Raw genomic sequence first — 19,810 nt, 5'->3', positions numbered from 1 at the left:
CCCCTTCCACTCATAAAAAGTTCTTAATATATTCTTTTCATTTGATTAAAAGTTGTCTGGATAAAAACCTTTTTAAGGTTTTCTTTCGTTCCATAGTCTGGTCTGTAGGTTTTTAGATCTCCTGTTTCATGTTGATGTATTACTTTATTTTGAGGAAACCCAAGTATTTCTATCTCCAGTCTGAGTTTGTGCTTTGTGACTACTCTGGGTGAGATTAATTTCAGAGGAGGTCTTGGTTTTACTTGTTTTGTTTTTATAATTGGGAAAGGACACCTGCCTTGAATTGGCCCAGCATTTTGTCTTTGTGCTCTGGCATTATGCCACTAGCTTGCTGACAAATATCCAAAGAAGTCCTCTTAAATGGATACCTGTGAGAAGAATTTCTCTCCTGCATTTATACGAACGTCTGTACTGTTTTGGGGCCCTCCCCTCATGTTTATTTTCCAGACTCTGAGTCTTCTAAGTGGTCGTACATTCTTTAGATGGCTGCTCAAAAGATTAGGAACAGATGTCCTATGACCTTAAGCAAGCCTGTGGAATCTTAGTGTGTTTTAGTGTGTCATACATTATTACTGGCTTAATCTTATCTTTCTACGTTTTTTTATTTTTTGTCTAAGTTCTTTGAGATAGTTTTTAAAATTTACTTAGACAAACTTTTGTATCATAAGAAAGTTGAAAAGCTAGAGAAAGGAAAATGTTATTATCCCATCACCCAGAGACAGTTCTTCATGAAATTAAATTTTTAATTCTAAATTTGCTCTCTGATTTGGTTGCCACATGGATGTATCCATTCTAAAACAAGGTTGTCAGTCTCTTTTACAAAAATCTTATTACAGGATGGCAGAAATTAATTAGCCAAATTAGGTAGGTCTAAAATCCTGATCTTTGCCTAGTAGCCTAAGGTTGGATCACACTTTGGGAGAAAGATATATGCGAATGGAGATTATGTAAATACCACATTATATACTAGGAATCACTTATTGGCCACGAGTATTACTTTTGTTTTTCAACAAATATTTATTGGGCAGCTCTTATGTGCCAACGGCTTTGTTAAGTACATGACACACATGGTCTCATTTAATGCTTCCTGTCCGACAAGACAGGCATTATCATCTTCCTGTTAGTTCTGAAATCACACAACAGGCAAGTGGCAGAGCCAGGATTTAAACTCATTCTCTGATTGCAAAGCCTGTATCCTTAATTTGTAAACTTCAATTGCTTTCCTGAGACCCAAATACATAGGTCCTTAAATGAGCGTATTTCTCTCATTAATCCCAGTTATTAATTTATAATGAGGAGTTGCCATCTCACAGACTAAATGTGTAGCCTATTCTCTCCCTTTGGGCATAATTAAGTAGGAAGCAGAATCATAATCAGAAGGTTATTTCATGACCATGGAATCAGGAAAGAGGGGTTAGATGAGTAAAAGGTGAGACAAACAATTATTGGCATTAGGCTTTGATAGGAATGATTTTGCTTGTGGTATCAGAATATGTCAGGTATATTGAAACAACCCCTACCTCTCATCACTGAGGGAGCCCCTCATCCTTGGGGTCATATAATCGGATTCCCATTTCACACAATAGAGAGAATGTTTACTTCTCATTTCCCTATTGTCTCTGGCTCAGTCAACTGCACTTCTACTTGGCATTTTTTGTAGATAGATTAATATGTTCGTACAGGAAATAGCCAAGTATATCTGATGTGAGAGCCAACTTATTTCTTTCCTTTGATTTTGCACTTCCATATATTCACCTATTGTATGTTGACTTTATAGTTTATCTCTCAGAGGTCAGTGTTTGTCTCTCTTTTCTAATTTTTTTTTGTGTTGAAGAAAAGGGGTACAGGCCAGAGGTGCAGGGGCTGGTGAGAGGATTCACTAGAGACAGAGTAGGGAGCAGAATAGGCAGATAAACAAAAAAACACTGCTGAGGGGAGCAGTGGGTGAGGCAGGAGAGGTCTGCTGTGTCATGTGTGGGTCACCTCCCTGGCAGTGATAGCGCTGAAACTTAACTCCTAGGCCGCCAAAATGGATCTTCCCGCATTTCTACAGGGGCAGAGACTTATCTTTCTATTTGCATCCACCACTTAAGTTATTTAACAGTTGATTTTCTGGTATTTGTGCTCTGTATGTATGTTTTACATAATATATACATGTAATTGTGTAGTATAAATGTACATAATTTCAATTTAATGCTTTCCCCCCTCATATTAAAAGCAGTACTATCATTGGGCCCTCCATGGTGGCACAACAGGTAAAAGAGCAGCACTACAAAGTCACTAGCCTCAGCCACTTCAGGGCTAGTTTGATCCCTGGCTGGGGAGCTGATCCACATGGCACAGCAGAACTCTCCTGTCTTGCCTGCTGCTCCCCTCAGCAGTGTACTCTGTCCTGCTGCTTGTTCTGCTCCCCACTCTGTCTCTGGTGAATCTTCTCACTACCCCTGTATCCCAGTTCTATAAGCATAAATAAAAAATAAATCTTTAAAAAAAAAAAAGCAATACTATCACTGATTTTTTTAATAAAGATTTATTTGTGCATACAGAACTGGGGTACAGGCCAGAGGCTCAGGGGCGGTGAGAGGCTTCACCAGAGACAGAGTGGGGAGCAGAACAGGCACAGATCGATGAAGTACACTGCTGAGGGGAGCAGCGGGCGGGTGAGGAGAGGTCTGCCACACCATGTGGTCACCTCCGGGGCAGGCCGGGATCGAACTCATGCGGAAGTGGCTTCAGCTTCTCAGTGCTGTGCTTTAACCCGCTGCGCCACCAGGGAGGGCCCTAACACTGATTTTATTTTAAACCCCCATGGGAACACAGGCACCCACTGGTTGTTTTTGTTGTTGTTGTTGTTGTTGTTGTTGTTGTTGTTGTTTTTTAACTTCAATTAACTTTTGCTTAACTAGCTGTAGTTTTAATTGCTTCTCTTGCAGTTGTTCTGGATTCTCCTCTGAAACACTTTTCTTATTTGGCTACTCTTTTCTTTTCCACCCTCACCATCTTATCGTTTCTTTCTTTTTCTTTTTTTGTCCTTTTCATCTGCTTTCTGGGAGACCTTTTCATTTGTTCTGTCTTACCGAAAAATTTCCTGCAGTTGCATCTCTGTTCTATATTGCCCCTAGTGTTTAATTTTGCTGTTGCAATTTTAGTTTCTGATGTTTCCCATTTCCTTCTCACCTCAGCCAGTTATTCATGACTTTGCTTCTGTTTCATGTAGTTTTTATGTGAAGGAAATCTTGTGTCATAAAGAACAATTTTTTAGAGATAGATGGACTTTTCATTTTTCAGAATAGCCTTCCATAACCTTGGGGGTACATTGCTTTTTCATAAGCATCAGGTTACATTTTTACCCCTGTTAATTCGGCCCCCATTTAAGAGACATCTCCACAGCCCATGTGGTCATTTGAGTAGGATGTTCATGTTGCTTTTGCCTCCATCCTGTCCGCTGGTGGAAATCCTTTCTGAGAGCTGTCATTTGTCCCCATCTAGCGCCAGTGTGTATGGATGACAGGGACTTTCTTTTACTGCTTTCTGCTTAAAACTACTTCCCCTGGTTTGCCTGGCTGCCAGAGTTCTTCCCCTCTGCATCTTTATCTGGCAGTTTTTAGGGCACATGCTGCTGTCCTACAGCCTGCTTCTGTTATTTGGGAACAGGGTGCTTAGAAACGGCGTTTGAGAGGTGGAGGTGTTCTTGAAAAGCAGCATTGTGGACCAGGCGAACAGACCCTAGACTTCGAGTTGGAACAAACCTAGAATCTGATCTGGCAGTTGAAAAATGTGGAACTTTGTGCATAAGCTCACCCCTGATAGTACAGGCCACCCTGTAATCGCGGGCTTACTCCATCTTCCTGGAATCATGGCACATGTCTTCCTGGGTTCTGACAGGAGATTGGATGTTGTCTAGATGTTTGTCTTCTGTTTTAGTTATATTGATACAGGATGAAGTTTGGAGAGGCTATGATAGGGGCTGCTGGCTATGTCTGTCTTTTTTTTAAGTTTTGAAATGCTCTGAGTGTTTCTCTTAAAAGCTTACATATTTGTAGTTTACTGACTGTACTTTTCAGAGATATTATTGATTGTGTTTTTTGTCTCCTTTAGTTTTATTTGCTTGTGTAAAACCATCATGCACCGTTGGAAATCTCTAGGGGACAAATAATATAGTTTATTATTGGGCAGCTTTTCAGGGTTGTGCTGACATTTTGCTGTTGCCTCCAGAGCACTTAGGTGGTATCGTGATGTATCTTCACCATCAAATCACTGGAGCAATCACCTACTAGTAAGGGAGGATCTCCCTTGACAAATTAAGGTATAACTAGACTATTCCTATGTGTTTCCTGCCTGTGGAAACCAAAGGGAAGTATTTTGGCTACTTTGAGCAGCCTCTGTTTAGACTAGTTCTGAGTCTAGGTCTTAGTACTATGCTCAGCCTTTATGTTGAATATGTGAAAATTAGTCAGCGATAGAAGGAAATATGGAGAAAATGATACCCTGTGGCTAAAACTGCAGACACTGGAATCAAACTGCCTGTGTTTAAATGCTTGCTGTGCCACCTTACAAATGTGGTTGCCAAGCTTTTGGCTTAGTTGAGTCTTTGCATTGTGTTTATTTTCATGAGTCAGCCTTTCCCTCGGAGAATACAAACTATAAACCACTGACATTTATAAACATAAAAGACTGATGTGTTTGGCTGTTCCATCAGTTTGATTTATGGCTTTAGATGCCACGAAATGTGTTTTAAGTTCATTTTGGTCAGACAGGTCTAATTGGCAGCAACTGTGTTCCACTAATGAATTAATTCTGTGATGGGCTTTACACTGTCTAGACTTTTACATCATTGTAAAAACTCATTTACATCAATAATATTTTACAGGTTCTGCCCCACAATTAAAAGAAGAGAAACCACAGCCAGCATCAAAACCACGTTCTGGAGCTGTGGAAGAAACATTTAGAATTGTTAAGGACTCTCTCAGTGATGATGTTGTGAAAGCCACTCAAGCAATTTACCTGTTTGAACTCTCAGGTAAGGTGTTAGTCTGGTAATACGGGGCTTTTATAAACAAAGTAGGATATTTCCTTTGCAAGAACATCAGCCTCCCATAGTAATCACCTAGATAATTGATTTATCCAGGACCTTGACCCTGTGACGTAGACATTCAGACTAGCAGATTACTATTGACTATTGTCTTAATGATCAGTTGTGTGGACACATGTGAGATAAAATTGCTTTACAGGTACTTCCAGTGTTAAATGACTCATTGGCATATGTAACTAAGAAAATCCTACTTAGGAAGGGTATCTGGATCATGAGGGGTAGTATAATATAGTAATTTATCACCAACTATGGGCACATTGCAGTTTTTATCTTTGTGATTATTTAAATAAGACTGAATGTAGCCAGCTTTTAAAAATCTCTCTCAATTTTGTTCTTAATATAGTATTTACATGTTAATGCTGGTTTTTAAAGAATTAGCTACATCAGCTCATTTTGCAAGCTTTAACATTGTTCTTTTATCCTTTGTCTCTTCTACTTTATTTTAATTCATCCACCCTTTCCTGTTTTTACTTCTCTTTCTATCCTTTTTGAGCCTATGTTAAAGTGCTTCAGTCACTCTTGCCTATATCCTAAATTTCTGGGTCTTTTGTGGTGTCCACCTCTTACCAAAACCCTAGTCCTGGTTGAAGATAACTGGCTGCCTCATAGCTGCATCCAAACTGCTAAGTTCTGCTAAAGGAATGATTCAGAACAAAACAAAACAAGGAAAATCACCTCTCAGTGGACCTGTACTAGTAGAAAATCATCATCCTGCTAAACAATACTGCAGAGCTCTGTGTATCTGTGGTCGATTTACTGCCTCATTTCCCACAATGTTTTAAACCTTCTCAGTTTTCTTCGACTCTCCCATCTCTCCCCTCACCACAACCTTGTCAGTTTTAGCAGATAATACCAACCCTTTTCATGGAGTCTATAGCCAATGGCTTAAGCTTTGTCACCTGATAACAAATCAGTCTTTATTAGAAGCTTCAAGCTCTCTTCATCTCCCGACAACAGAGCTGAACGCCTGACTGGTCATATGAAGCTGTGAGGGGATGGAGTGAGTGTGAGAGGGTTCACCAGAGACAGAGTGGGAGCAGAATAGGTGGATCTACTGACATACACTGCTGAACCACTAGACTAGGTATCTGGATTAAATACTAGGCGACTGATTAAATATGACGAGGAAAAGGAGGGTATACAAGAGTGGATTGTGGGCCCTCCCTGGTGTCGTATCACATTGTGATGTTCCTATTGATTCTCTGGAATCATGCCAGATTGCAGAATCTAGTCTGAGATGGGGTCTTGAATTCTTCATTTCTGACAGATGGTGAAAGTACTGCAGTCCTTGGTCACACTTTGAGTAGCTAAGTTCTAGACCCATTGCTTGTGTCCTCCTCAGATTCTCTGTGCTGTGATGTCCTCTCATCTGTTCGTTCTGCAGCTCCTTCCCAATGTACATTAACATTCTCAGGCTGTACTGTTTTTAAAATGAAACTCAATAACACTAACACCATCCTCCTCTCTTTCTTCTCCTTTTAGAGTCAAACTATTTTATCTATAATTTACTCTTCTCTGATAACATTTTCCTCCCTTCCACTGAATTTGCTCTCATCAGGGGCCTCATCATCCATCATTTTTCCCTTCTTCAGTATCACTATGCATTGTTGATGGGTGATTACACTTTCCTCTGGAAATGCTGTTTCCTTAGCTCCCTCGACACTTGGCTTTCTTTGCATTCCTTCTCTGTCTGCATGTGTCTTGAAGGATAGAGGACAGATGCTTTTCTAGCTATGCTTCTCTGTCCTTCCTTTAAACATTCATATTCTTTGGGTCCCATTCCTTATAATCTACAAATTTCTAGGAGACCCCAGCTACTCATGTGGCTTCAGAGACCCTAAGGCCTAATTAAAGATCTATACTTGTAGCCAAGCCAGACCTCATTTGCCATTTTCACCTACTGTGACAAAGATGCCTCAATCTGAAAATGTCCCAATCTTTGACACTAGCTGTTAAATTTGCTCTTCCTCAGTTTGCTCTTTCAGTAAAAAATTGAGCAAATATTTATATAGTTTCCCCAGCCAAATATTTATCCAACTTCTTTAGTCAAGATAGCAATCTCTTCTTCTTTTTTTTAAGGATGTATTTATTTATGCATGTAAGAACTAGGGTACAGGCCAGAGGTGGGGGGTGGTGGTGAGAGGATTCACCAGAAAGACTGGGGAGCAGAATAGGTGAGTCCACTGAAATACACTACTGAGGGGAGCAGTGGCTGAGACAGGAGAGGTCTGCTGAGCCATGTGGGTCAGCTCCCTGGCCAGTGATGGAACTCAAATTTGTGCTACAGTGGCTGGTGGTAGCTTGATTGCTCTGAGACTTTAACATTCGCACCACCAGGGAAGCTCATTGTGAGCTATTTAAGTTACAAGCCTCACATCATGCTCCTTCCAAGGGACATCACTTAGGATGACGTCAGTGCGCCCTTGACACGGGGATCCCCGGGCTCTGCTCAGGATGCCTGTGAACCTACCCCATGCCTCTTCTCCATTCTTAGTCCCTTCTGGTCCATCACACTTATTCCAGCTCCTCATGTAGTACATCGTTACTTAAAATCTCAATTTCAGCTGGGCTGTCTTGACTCCATTTCCTCTTTGTTAAGAACCATATTTCTTTGTCGAGTCTGTAGCCATTATTAAGTTTAAAAAGAAACAGGACTTCTTTAGCATCTATTTAATTTTTTAATCTTTATGCAGGTGAAGATGGTGGGACATGGTTTCTTGATCTTAAAAGCAAAGGTGGGAAGGTCGGATTTGGAGAGCCCTCAGAACGGGCAGATGTGGTGATGAGTATGTCTACTGATGATTTTGTAAAAATGTTTTCAGGTAAGTTTTCACTGTTGTTAGTTTACCGATTATTCAAGGAAAATTTATTCAAAAGGTTTATTTATTTATTTTTAAAGATTTATTTAGGCATACAAGAATTGGGGTACAGGCCAGAGGTGTGGGGGCAGGAGGGAAAGATTTCACCAGTGATGTAGTGGGGATCAGAACAGGCAGATGTACTGAAATACGCTGCTGAGGGGAGCAGTGGGTGGATCAATAGAGGTCTCCTGCACCATGTGGGTCACCTGCCTGGCTGGGGATCAGACTTGTGCTGCAGTGGCTGTGGAGAGCTTCATAATGCTGCGCTTTAACCCTTTGTATCATGGGGGGTGGGAGGGGCTAGTGGGAGGGGAGGGAAGTGGGGGAGGGCCTCTGTTCAAAGAAAATTTAGCCCAACATTGTGCTTTATTCTTTCCCAAATAATCAGAGCTAGTAATTGTTTGAGCAGCAAAACCCTAGCAACTATTGATGTTGACAAGTGCATAGTCTTAGGAAGGCAGTTCCCGCTGTTACTTCTACTCCTCCTTCTAGTTTAGCCACAAATGGGAGAATAGGGGGCAGAATTTCCTTTTTATATGACAGAAAAGCCCCTCAGATAACACTGGGAACTGGGAGCTGACTCATGGAGACAGGTTCCTAGGTGATTTTACCTGCCATTGCACCAAGACCGTTTCAAGTATCACCTGGGTCAGCAAAGCTGCTGAACTCATGGTGACGCATTTATTGAGAGGAAAGTCATGCTTCAGTCTTCACGCTTGTAATAGGAAACAGCTTCCCAGTGATCCCACATTCTGTGGAATCTCCAACCGGAGAATCTTTTAACATAATTTACTGTTCTGTCCATGTACTTGAATGTGCCAGAAAATTTTTAAAGGGTAATTTTTTCTGTGTTTGACTCTTAGAATACTACTCCAGATAGTAAGCTAATTAACACATTACTTATTAGAAGCAATTAAACTAAAGAGGCTTTCATTTAATGAGTCAGACATGCTATTCATTCTTTATTCAATTTTAGTCTTCATAAACTGGAATCCACAGCATATTCTGTGCCCTGTGTATCTTGCTTTCCATTTTTTATTTAGGATGTGGAATGGCCTAGAGACTGTTGAGCCTGTATATGTACTATGTCATGAGGGATTGACATGAAGTTTTCCCTTTTATACTGGTATTCCCAAAAGAAAAATTGAACCATATGCTTAAGGAAATAGTTATTATTTATTGCACTCTAATAAGAGGGCCTGAGGTTTTGGCTTAGAATTACAATTTTTGTGAATGTAGATAAATTATACATGTGCTATGAAAACAAGATTTTAGCATTATGACTGTTTAGCAGTGTTTTACCTGCTGCTTTTATAACATCTTTGAGTGTTAATGAATAGATTCTTTAGTGGTTGTTTGGTGTTTCAAAAATTATTATAAAAGCTTAACCACAGTGCTTACAGTGTAAGTATCCTTACAAGGTGTATTTTATGACAGTGGTTTAAGTTGGGAGCAAGTGACTCTGCTTTTGTTGTTTTCTTCTTCTTTTTTTTTTTAACATCATCCTTCATTTTGTATATGTATTTAATCTCGGTATGTCCTTTCATTCTTATTCTTTATCTCGTCTGGTGTTCTTTGAATGAGCACAATTTTGACTTAAGAATCTAAGCATTTTCCTTTAAGAAACCATAGCCATTTCTGTGGCCTAAATTTCTTTTACTAATATTTGTTACAAAACTATATAATCTAAGGAACTAGTAATAAAAAAAAAAAAAAAAACTCTCATTTTGGCCAGTAGAGGTCACTGTATGGTAAAGCTTTATGATAGAAAATAAATTGTACAATATTATCTGATTAATAATCAGAGGAAGGGGCAAATACATATCTTATATGTATCATATATATAACATAATTTATGTATATATATATTTGTATACACATAGCTAAGAGATACTCACCTTACTGGTTATTTTATTTTTCAAAGTTATATTACTGAAGTATAATGTACATACCAGAAGATCCATCTAATATAACTGTACATGTGTTTTAATAAATTTATAGCTATACAGCTATCATTTGTGAACACGTGGATCACCTCCCATATTCACTCGTGTCTCTGCAGTCAGTCCCCTTTCGGCAACCCCCGTCTACCACTGCTGCAGCCAGTCAAACACTAACTTGCTTCCATGTCTCTATAGATGTGCTGTTTTCCAGACATTTCATGTAAATTCAGTCAAACCATATATAATCTTTTATATCTGGCTTCCTAAATTTAGCATAAGGCTTTTGGTAGTCATCTGTCCATGTCCTATGACATGTGTCATTGCTTTTTCATTTCTTTTTATGACTAAATAATATTTGGGTTGTTTCCACCATTGGGATGTTATGAATAATACTTCTATAAACATTTATGTACACATTTCTGTGTTGCTGGTTCATATGGTAATTGTGTTTAATTCTCTGAAGAATGAACACTTTTCACAGTGACTGTACCATTTACATTACCACTAATGATGTATGATGACTTGTTTCTTATCGCTGTCCTCATTAACACTGCTTTTTTTGTTTTTAATTTTTGTTGAAGTAATTGTTTATAACACTGTATAGGTTTCAGGTACATTAAAATTTAACACGTTTATGTGTTTTATCATCCCCATCAAAACTGTAGTTTCCTTTCATAACCAACCATACAGGTGACCCCTTTTACCCAATTTCCCAGCTCCCCATCCTTCTTCCCCTCAGATGACCACCATCATTTTTTTTTTAAATAGTAACCCTATGAAATAGGAGTGAAGTTATATGTCATTGTGATTTTGATTTGCATTTCCCTAATGAGATGATTCACCAGAGACAGAGTGGGGAGCAGAACAGGTGGACTGCCAGAAATACACTGTTGAGGGAGCAGCTGGTGAGGCGGGAGAGGTCTGCTGTCCCATGCAAGTCAGCTCCCTGGCCAGGGAGCGAACTTGTGGTGCAGTGACTGCAGATTCCTTCAAAGAATAAAGATCTTCCAGTATCTTCCATGTAAATCAAAATATCCTTTAATCTATTATTTGTAAATTTAGGTATTTTAATATCACATTTCCTTGTAATAATGCCCATTTCAATTTATTCGTTAAAATAAATGGATTAGACTTGATCCTTTCAATCCATAACCAATTTATAATGCTTTGCTACAACCCCTTTACAGAATAATTTAAAGGTATTTACTACATACACATAATACATTAACCCATACATTTCTTTTTCCTACAAAGAGTCAGTGTGTGACCCAATGGAGGTTTATTAATACACCAGACACAGTTGTGTACAGTGTAGCATAGAACTATGAATTACTGCACCATAATATATAATAAGCTCGTGTGGCCTGGGGAAAGACAAAATCCTCTCTGAACCTCAGATTCCTCATTAATGGTATGCATACTTCACTATCATTAGGATGAGAGTAGTAAATAAAATTTCCTCCCTCCACTTAGCTTCTTTTTTCATTATATCTTGTTATTATTACAATTCATCTTTTATGTCCTGGCATTTTTGTCACTAAAATAATGCTAGGTTATACTTTTGTATCCCTACTTAATACTTTTAATGAGGATTTCTTCTTAAGACTATCATGCATTTATACCATTTGATTTTTTTAAAAAAGATTTATTTATTTATACATACAGGACCTGGAGTGCCAAAGGTGCACACGGGGGTAGAAGAGTAAGAGGATTCACTAGAGACAGAGTGGGGAGAGAACAGGCAGATGGACTGAAATATACTGCTGAGGGGGGGAGTGGGAAAGACAGGAGAGAGGTCTATTGTGTCAGGTGGGTCAGCTCCCTGGCCGGGGATTGAACGCTATAAAGATAGCTTCATAGTGCTGTGCTACCTTATGCCCCATTTGAATTTTTTAAATCTAAACTTGAGATGCTGTAAGTTTATTGAACTATATAACAATGGAAAATTAACTAAAATAGATAACATTTGTTTATAATTCATTTGAGGACCATGTGTCTTTTTAGGTAACTATAACTAGTATACAAATGTTGCATCCGCAGCTTTTTGCTATAATTTGTCATTGTTTTCTGATTGTTGTTTTTACATTATCTCTCATAGAATATTGTCTAAGTCCAGGAATTGGAATTCCCAGGATACTGGGGGAAAAAATGTAATACAAATTTCTGTGTTAGGTTTTTAGAACTTAGAGATTCTTTTTTTTTTAATGCAAAGTGGAATATCCCTAAGAGCACCCATAGATACTTTTTTCTTTTTTTCTCATTTTAGGGAAACTAAAACCAACAATGGCATTCATGTCAGGAAAATTGAAGATTAAAGGGAACATGGCCCTAGCAATCAAATTGGAAAAACTAATGAATCAGATGAATGCCAAGCTGTAAAGGAAGAGAAGACGTCAGCCATTAAGCTCACAAAGTAAAAGGGCTAAACAGTTAAAATCTATGTTTGTTTTCTTCCCCATTTTATTGTAAGGATGTGCATGTGTGTTCTGGAAAAAAGGAATTTCTTTATCTATTAAGACTTGAAATTTTCATTAAAACATCCAGTTAATACCTTTACGAAGTGGAATTCTAAGACACCTTTCTTTTCAACATAGTTTTTGAGTTTTGCTGTCTGAGCCCTCTGATTTCCAGAGAAGTGTTATGGGCAATGAGTCAGGGTTGAGTACTAACAGTGGGACTTTTCAAAGTTGTTCCCATATAGAGTGAGGTTAATCTGTTATTAAATAAGTGACTTTCGATTGTATACTAATAAAAATCTTAATGATATTTTAGATTTTTATATACTTATTTTAAAGAAGGGCTTCCACAATGCATTTTTACAGAAATCATGTAATAAACTACTTATTCTATACTATTTGTAAAGACAATGAAATGAAATAAACTCTCAGTTTTTAATTTTGTTGACTAGCTTGCTAGGTATGTTATCTCTAAGAAAACACTAATGTAATTCAACTAATAACAGTATGCATTCTATTTAAAATCCCAAAATAAAATAATTTCTTAGATGCATGCACTTGGTCACAATGTTTTAAAATGAGAACTAGAATTGATGGTTGTTAGAGACTGAGTTTATGCCCCTTAAAATAAATTCACACATTGAAGTCTCACCACGATTGCCTCAGAGTTCGACTATGTTGGGAGAATCCAGTGAGACTGATATATTATATAAAAGGAGAGGGTATCTGGAGACAAAGATGAGGCGAGGAATCCTCACATAGAAGAAAGATCAGGTGAGGGCACAAGAAGGCATCTCTCTGCAAGCTGAGAGGCCTCGGAAGTAATACAATCTACTGACTCCTTGGTAATCTACAGAATATAAGAAAGAAATTTCTGTTGGCTTAGCTGCCTAATCTGTGGTATTTTGTTATGGCAACCTAGCAAACTAATATAATGATTTTTGTTTCTTTTTAATATACAAAAAGCCCTTTCCTCTTATTTTAATTATTTAAAAATACTGTACAGTTCTTTTTAATCTCATCTCCCACTTCAATATTATCCTCTTAAGCAATTTAGCTAATCCTAAGAATTTTTAGAATCATGTTAGGAACATTTAATCTGCATTTAATAAAAGAGGAAATAGAGGATCAAAGATGTGAAAGTACAGCTCAAGGCCAAGGAATGAGCCAGAGCCAACAACAACCTCCAAGTACCTTGGCCTTTGCTAGAATGTAAAGGAGATGACTTCTTGTAGGGGATGAATTGCTCCTGGTCATTGCTAGCTTCATGAGGATCAGATGTCAAGACTACTGTTTACTGAAGAACTACTCGCCATTCTCTGCATTCATCAAATAGTCTCAAAACTTTGGGAAAGTAAAATGTAGAAAATACCATGAGGCAGGAATTCTGGGTTCTGGTCACTAAACCATAAACTTGAGTACTAAAAAGTTCTGGTTTTCTGCTCAGTAATTGAGGGAGTCAGATGAGGTCACTTGCACCCCTTTTGTGTTCAGTATCACTAAGAAATACTAAGTGATCTGTTCTACTATATCAGAAAGAAGGGACCATGCCTAGAATCCTAAAGCTTCTTCCATTGTCCTATCTCCCAGCAACCTTAGTGAATGCCTATGTGTTCCTGTGTCCTGGATCTTGTCCATTCATTGCATTGATGTTGTAGGTCCTCGAAGAAGTTGGGTGGCTATTTTGTGTGTTCTCCAGTAGCAAATTAAACCTGTTTCTAAGAGGGTGGTATGGAGGCAAACCATGCCACTGGCTTTTTAGTGATTATTTAGATAATTTAAAAAATGGACATTACTAGTAAGTCTATATTTCAACAAATCCTCTTACAGATGTCTCATAAATAATCCTCTTATAGGAAAAAAATTCCTTTTCCTCTACCTATCTTAAGTTCTTAGCTAAGGATCTGTAAACAAGGCAGTGAAAGACACAGGGACAAGAGATAACCAAATAGAAGTGTGTTAACATGGACACTGCATGTAGATATGCCAACACTCAGTAACTGGAGTGGTGAGAACTTGAGCTGACTTAGCATCTTAACAAGCGAACACATTTTTTTCAAAAAAATGTTTATTTTTACATCATCTTGTGCCTTTTTCCATCTCAGTTGTAATCTCTGTGGGCTTCCCACCACCAAATCACCTGTGTGCCATCACCACAGTCCAATGTACTTCCCTCCCTCCCCCCACTGTTTTTGATCCCATTCCCCATTCTAGAATATAGTTGTTCATTATTATTATTATTATTTTCTCCTCACCTGGTCTGTTATACTTCTGCTATGAGTGAAACCATCCGGTATTTTTTGTTTTCTTTCTGGCTTATTTTACTAAGCATGATCTTTTCCAGCTCCATCAATCTTGCTGCAAAAGGCATGTGTTTATTTATTTTTATTTTTTGGTTGCTGAGTAATATTCCACTGTGTATATGTACATTTTTTTTTTTTAAGATTGATTTATTTGTACATACAGAACTAGGGCACAGGCCAGAGGTGTAGGGGCAGTGAGAGGATTCACCAGAGACAGCGTGGGTAATAGAACAGGCAGATGTACAGAAACACACAGCTGAGAGGAGCAGTGGGTAGGTTGGGAGAGAGCTGCTGCGCCATGTGTGTCACCTCCTTGGCGGGGATTGAATTCATGCTGAAGTGGTTTTAGCTTCTTAGTGCTGTGCTTTAACCTGCTGCACCACCAGGTAGGGCCCTGTACCACATCTTTTTCATCCAGTCATCTACTATTTGGGCATTTGGGTTGTTCGATGTCTTTTCAATTGTAAGTAAAGCAGCAATAAACATGGGGGTGCAGGTATCTTTTGAATTGGTGTTTTTGTGACTTTTGGGTAGATACCTAGGAGTGGGATTGCTGGGCCATAGGGAAGCTCCATGTTTAGCAGTTTGAGGAACCTCCAAACAGTTTTCCATAGTGGTTGTACTAGTTTGCATTCCCACCAGCAGTGCAGGAGAGTTCCTTTTTCTCCACATCCTCGCCAACATTTGTTGTTGCTAGTTGTTTGAAGATGTGCCATTCTCACTGGGGTGAGGTGGTGTCTCATTGTGGTTTTAATTTGCATCTTCCTTATTACAAGTGATGCTGAACATTTTTTCATATGCTTGTCGGCCATCTGCATTTCTTCTTTAGAGAAGTGTTGCTTTAGCTCTTCTCCCCATTTTTTTGATGGGGCTGTTTATTTTTGTTGAGTTTCACCAGTTCCTTGTATATCTTTGTGATCAATCCTTTATCGCTAGTTTTGTGTGAGAAAAATTTTTTCCCAATCAGTGGGATGCCTGTTTGTTTTTTGTAATGTCTCTTTGCTGTACTGATGCTCTTTAACTTGATGTAGTCCCATCCATTTATCCTTGCCTTCACTGTCATTGCATTGGGTGCTGTATCTTCAAAGATGTTACTGAAGTGTGTGTCGTGCAGTGTTTTGCCCATCATTGACAAGTGAACACATTTTTTAAAAAAGATTTATTATGCATACAAGAGCTGGAGTATAAGCCAGAGGTGCAGAAGGGTGAGGATTCACCAGGGACAGAGTGGGGAGCAGAACAGACAGATGGACTGAAATACACTGCTGAGGGGAGCAGTGGGTGAGACAGGAGAGGTCTGCTGTGCCATGTGGGTCACCTCTCTGGCCGGGAACTGAATTCATGCTGAAGCAGCTGTGGTTAGCTTTGTAGTGCTGTGCTTTAACCCGCTGTGCCACCAGGGAAGGACCCAGGAACACATTTCTTAGAGGAGTAACAAGACAAAGGATTTTGACTTTGTTGGACAAAAAATTGTGTAGAGAAAAATACATGGATTGTAGAGATGAGTATATTTAGTTTTTTAAGAAACCCCCAAACTGTCTTCCAAAGTGACTCCAGAAAATTACTCCAAGAAGAAAACACTGTCCTTACTCATAGCTAGATACATAGTATTCTCATTGCTGTTTTTTTTTTTAAAGATTTATTTATTTATTCATACAGAACTGGGGTACAGGCTGGAGGTACCTGCGGAGGGTGAAAGGATTCACCAGGGACAGAGAGGGGAGCAGAACAGGCAGATCGATGAAGTACACTGCTGAGGGGAGCAGTGGGCAGGAGAGGTCTGCCACGCCATGTGGTCACCTCCGAACTCATGTGGAAGTGGCTTAAGCTTCTCAGTGCAGTGCTTTAACCCGCTGCGCCACCAGGGAGGGCCTCTCATTGCTGTTTTAATTTGTAATTGCCTGATCACAAGTGATGTTGAGTATCTTTTCACGTGCTTACTTGCCTCTACTTATTCTTCTGGAGAGGTCTGTTCAGGTCTTTGGCTCATTTTTAAAATTTAGTTGGTTGTTTTCTTATTGTTGTGTTTTAAGAATTCTCTCTGTATTTTAGGTAACTTCATTAGATGTCTTTTGCAATCTGATTTGTTTTTCTGTTCTTGCTTGACAGTGTCCTTCAAAGTGCACACATTTTTAAAATTTAATGAAATTCAGTTTATCACTCATTTCCTTCATGGACCATGTATTTGACTTTGAATCTAAAAATTGTTTGCCTCAATTTCTCCTGTTATTTTCTAGGAATTTTATAGTTCTGTATTATAGTTTTATATTTATATCTGTGATCCACCTTGAGTTCATTTTTTGTGAAAAATGTGAAGTCTGCATATATTCTTTTTTTTTTTTTTTGGCATGTTGATATCTAGTTGTTTCAGCAGCTGGCTCTATTTGTTTATTTTAAAAATATTGTAGCTCTCTAGTGAAATTTCTTCATTCTCTAATCTATGTTCTTGAACATATTAATTACAGCTATTCTATTTTTAAAATTTATTTATGTGTACAAGAACTGAGGTACAGGCCAGAGATGTGTGTGTATGTGGGGGGGGGGTGAGACGATTTAGCAGAGACAGAGTGAGCAGAACAGGCAGACTGATGGAAATACACTGTGGAGGACAGCAGCGGGAGATACAGGAGAGATCTGCTATGCCATGTGGATTAGCTCCCTGGCCAGGAATCGAACTCATGATGCAGTGGCTGCGGAAGCGTCATAGTGCTAAGACTTAACACCTTGTGCCACCAAGGAAGACACCACAGCTGTTCTAAAGGTTGTAGGTAGTAACTATGATATCAGTATCATATGTGCATCTATTTCTAATGTCTTTTTGACTTTTGGTAATTGTTGATGAATGTCAGGGACTATGTATGAAAAATTATATAAGGTTCTCCAACCAAAGTCTTAACTTTCTTCTTGCAAGCAGGTAGAACAAGGGAAAAATCCCTTGATTCAACCAGGGACTGAGACAGCTCATAACTGTTTTTGCTTTTATTCTCAGGGTACAGATTTTTTAAGGATCTCAACTGTAAGCCTAAGGTATTTATACAGACCCATACTTCCTATTTAATTCTTTCAACCATAAAAAAAAAAAAAGATTTCTTAGGCAGCTGCTTTTCACTTGATTTCTTGGCCTCTCTCCCTTTGCCTACACAGATTAGAATCAGGATATGTGTATGCTTTGAGGGGAAATGGTATAGAGCATTGAGTGATTCATTTTATCATAATCACCTTTTTCTTGTCCTCGTGGTCCTAATTGTTTTGATAGAGATGGACTCCAAATTTTTTATCTCTATTCTAGTCAAGCTAGCTCTACGATACCTCTTCCTGTTTGATTTCTGTCCTAGGTACAAGTGCATGGAGAAGGAAAAGTGATAGTGTAGAATTTATTACAGTGTTTCCCTTTATCCTGGGCTTCTGGATGCCCAAGTTTTGTTCCTCTAAATTGCTCTACGGTAGCTTTAAGCAGCTTTAAATAATAAATAAATAAACTCTTAAGAGTTCTCAATGGAAGAGTTAAGTTTGTTCAACAGGCTTCCCCATTAATGACGTAAGCCTGCATCATTAAAAGAGTGACTTCATGGGCCCTCCCTGGTGGTGCAATGGGTTAGGACGCAGCACTGCAGCTGCTTCAGAGTGAGTTCGGAGTCCCACCCCGGAGGTGACCCACTTGGCGCGGCAGACCTCTCCTGACCCTCCCCCTACTCCCCTCAGTGGTGCACGTTGTCCATCTGCTTGTTCTGTTCCTTACTCTTTCTCTGGTGAAGCCTCTCACTGTCCCTGCACCTCTGGCCAGTACCCCAGTTCTGTATGAATAATAAATCTTTTTTTTTTTTTTTTTAAAGAGCGACTTCATGATGCCAACTGGGCTATACTTCAGAATTTTTAATTGTGGTTAAAAAACAAAATTTATTCTCTTACTCTTTTGAAGTATATAGTTCAGTGCTGTTGACCATATTCACATTGTTGTGTCACATCCCTAGAACTTTCTCACTGTACAAAACTGTGCTCATGGAACAGTTACACACAGTCTCTCCTCCAGGCCTGGTGGCTGCCATTCTATTTGCTTTATTGATTCTGACAACTCTTTAAGTATTCATATAAGTAGAATCATACAATATTTGTTATTTTGTGACATTTCACACAGGCTAATATCCTCAGGTTCATCTACGTTGTAGCATGTGGCAGGCTTTTCTTTCTTTCTTTCTTTTTTAAAAGATTTATTTATTTATGTTTACAGAACTGGGGTACAGGCCAGAGGTGCAGGGGCTGTGAGAGGCGGTTGAGACCATTCACTAGAGACAGAGCTGGGAGCAGAATAGGCAGATTGACAAAGTACACTGCTGAGGGGAGCAGCGGGTGGGTCAGGAGAGGTCTGCTGCGCCATGTGGGTCACCTCCCTGGCAATCCTCCCAGGGGATCGAACTCTTCCTGTAGTGGCTTCAGAGAGCTTCATAATGCTTTAACCTGTTGCACCACCAGGGAGAGCCCATTCTTTTTTTTTTTTTTTTTTTAAAGATTTATTTATTTGTGCATACAGAACTGGGGTACAGGCCAGAGGCTCAGGGGCAGTGAGAGGCTTCACCAGAGACAGAGTGGGGAGCAGAACAGGCAGATGGACGAAGTACACTGCTGAGGGGAGCAGTGGGCGGGTCAGGAGAGGTCTGCCGCGCCATGTGGTCACCTCCGGGGCTGGCGGGAATCGAACTCATGCGGAAGCGGCTTTAGATCCTCAGGGCTGTGCTTTAACCCGCTGCGCCACCAGGGAGGGCCCTCTTTATATTTTTTAAGGCTAACAATATCCTACTGTACTACTTTTGTTTTATCCACCCATCCATAACAGACTGCTTTACCCCTGTGGCTTTTGTGAATAATGCTGCAGATACCTCTTTAAGACCCTGCCTTACATGCTTCTGGATATATGTATACTAGTGGGATTTCTGGCCCCTATGGTAACTCCAATTCTAATTTTTTGAGGAATCTCCTCATTAGTTTACATAGTTGGCTGCACCATTTTACATTTTCACCAGAAGTGTACAAAGTTTCAGTATCATCACAGGATTACATATTTTGTATATGTAGCAATTAACTGGTTTTTCTTTTTTTCTTTTTGTTTTGTATAGACTTTATGTTGTCAAACATGGTTACACAGACTATTCTTTTTTAG

At 39.1% G+C, this 19,810-nt stretch overlaps 1 protein-coding gene across 1 annotated transcript in view; it reads left to right on the top strand.

Annotated features, from left to right (window-relative positions):
* The window catches only part of HSDL2 (hydroxysteroid dehydrogenase like 2), a 38,488-nt gene extending 25,490 nt beyond the window's left edge, over positions 1 to 12,998 (top strand). Inside the window, exons 8-10 of the mRNA XM_012721234.1 lie at positions 4,871 to 5,020; positions 7,786 to 7,914; positions 12,163 to 12,998. Of these exons, the coding sequence (XP_012576688.1) occupies positions 4,871 to 5,020; positions 7,786 to 7,914; positions 12,163 to 12,275 (392 nt within the window). The 3' untranslated portion in view covers positions 12,276 to 12,998. The remainder of the gene's footprint in view (positions 1 to 4,870; positions 5,021 to 7,785; positions 7,915 to 12,162) is intronic.
* Positions 12,999 to 19,810: the final 6,812 nt, after the last annotated feature.

This window comes from Condylura cristata, unplaced genomic scaffold (assembly GCF_000260355.1).
Source record: "Condylura cristata isolate star-nosed mole 26May11 unplaced genomic scaffold, ConCri1.0 scaffold00006, whole genome shotgun sequence".
Lineage (NCBI taxonomy): Eukaryota > Metazoa > Chordata > Mammalia > Eulipotyphla > Talpidae > Condylura > Condylura cristata.
Note: the sequence above shows the minus strand (reverse complement) of the source record. Positions and strands in the feature narration are given on the sequence as shown.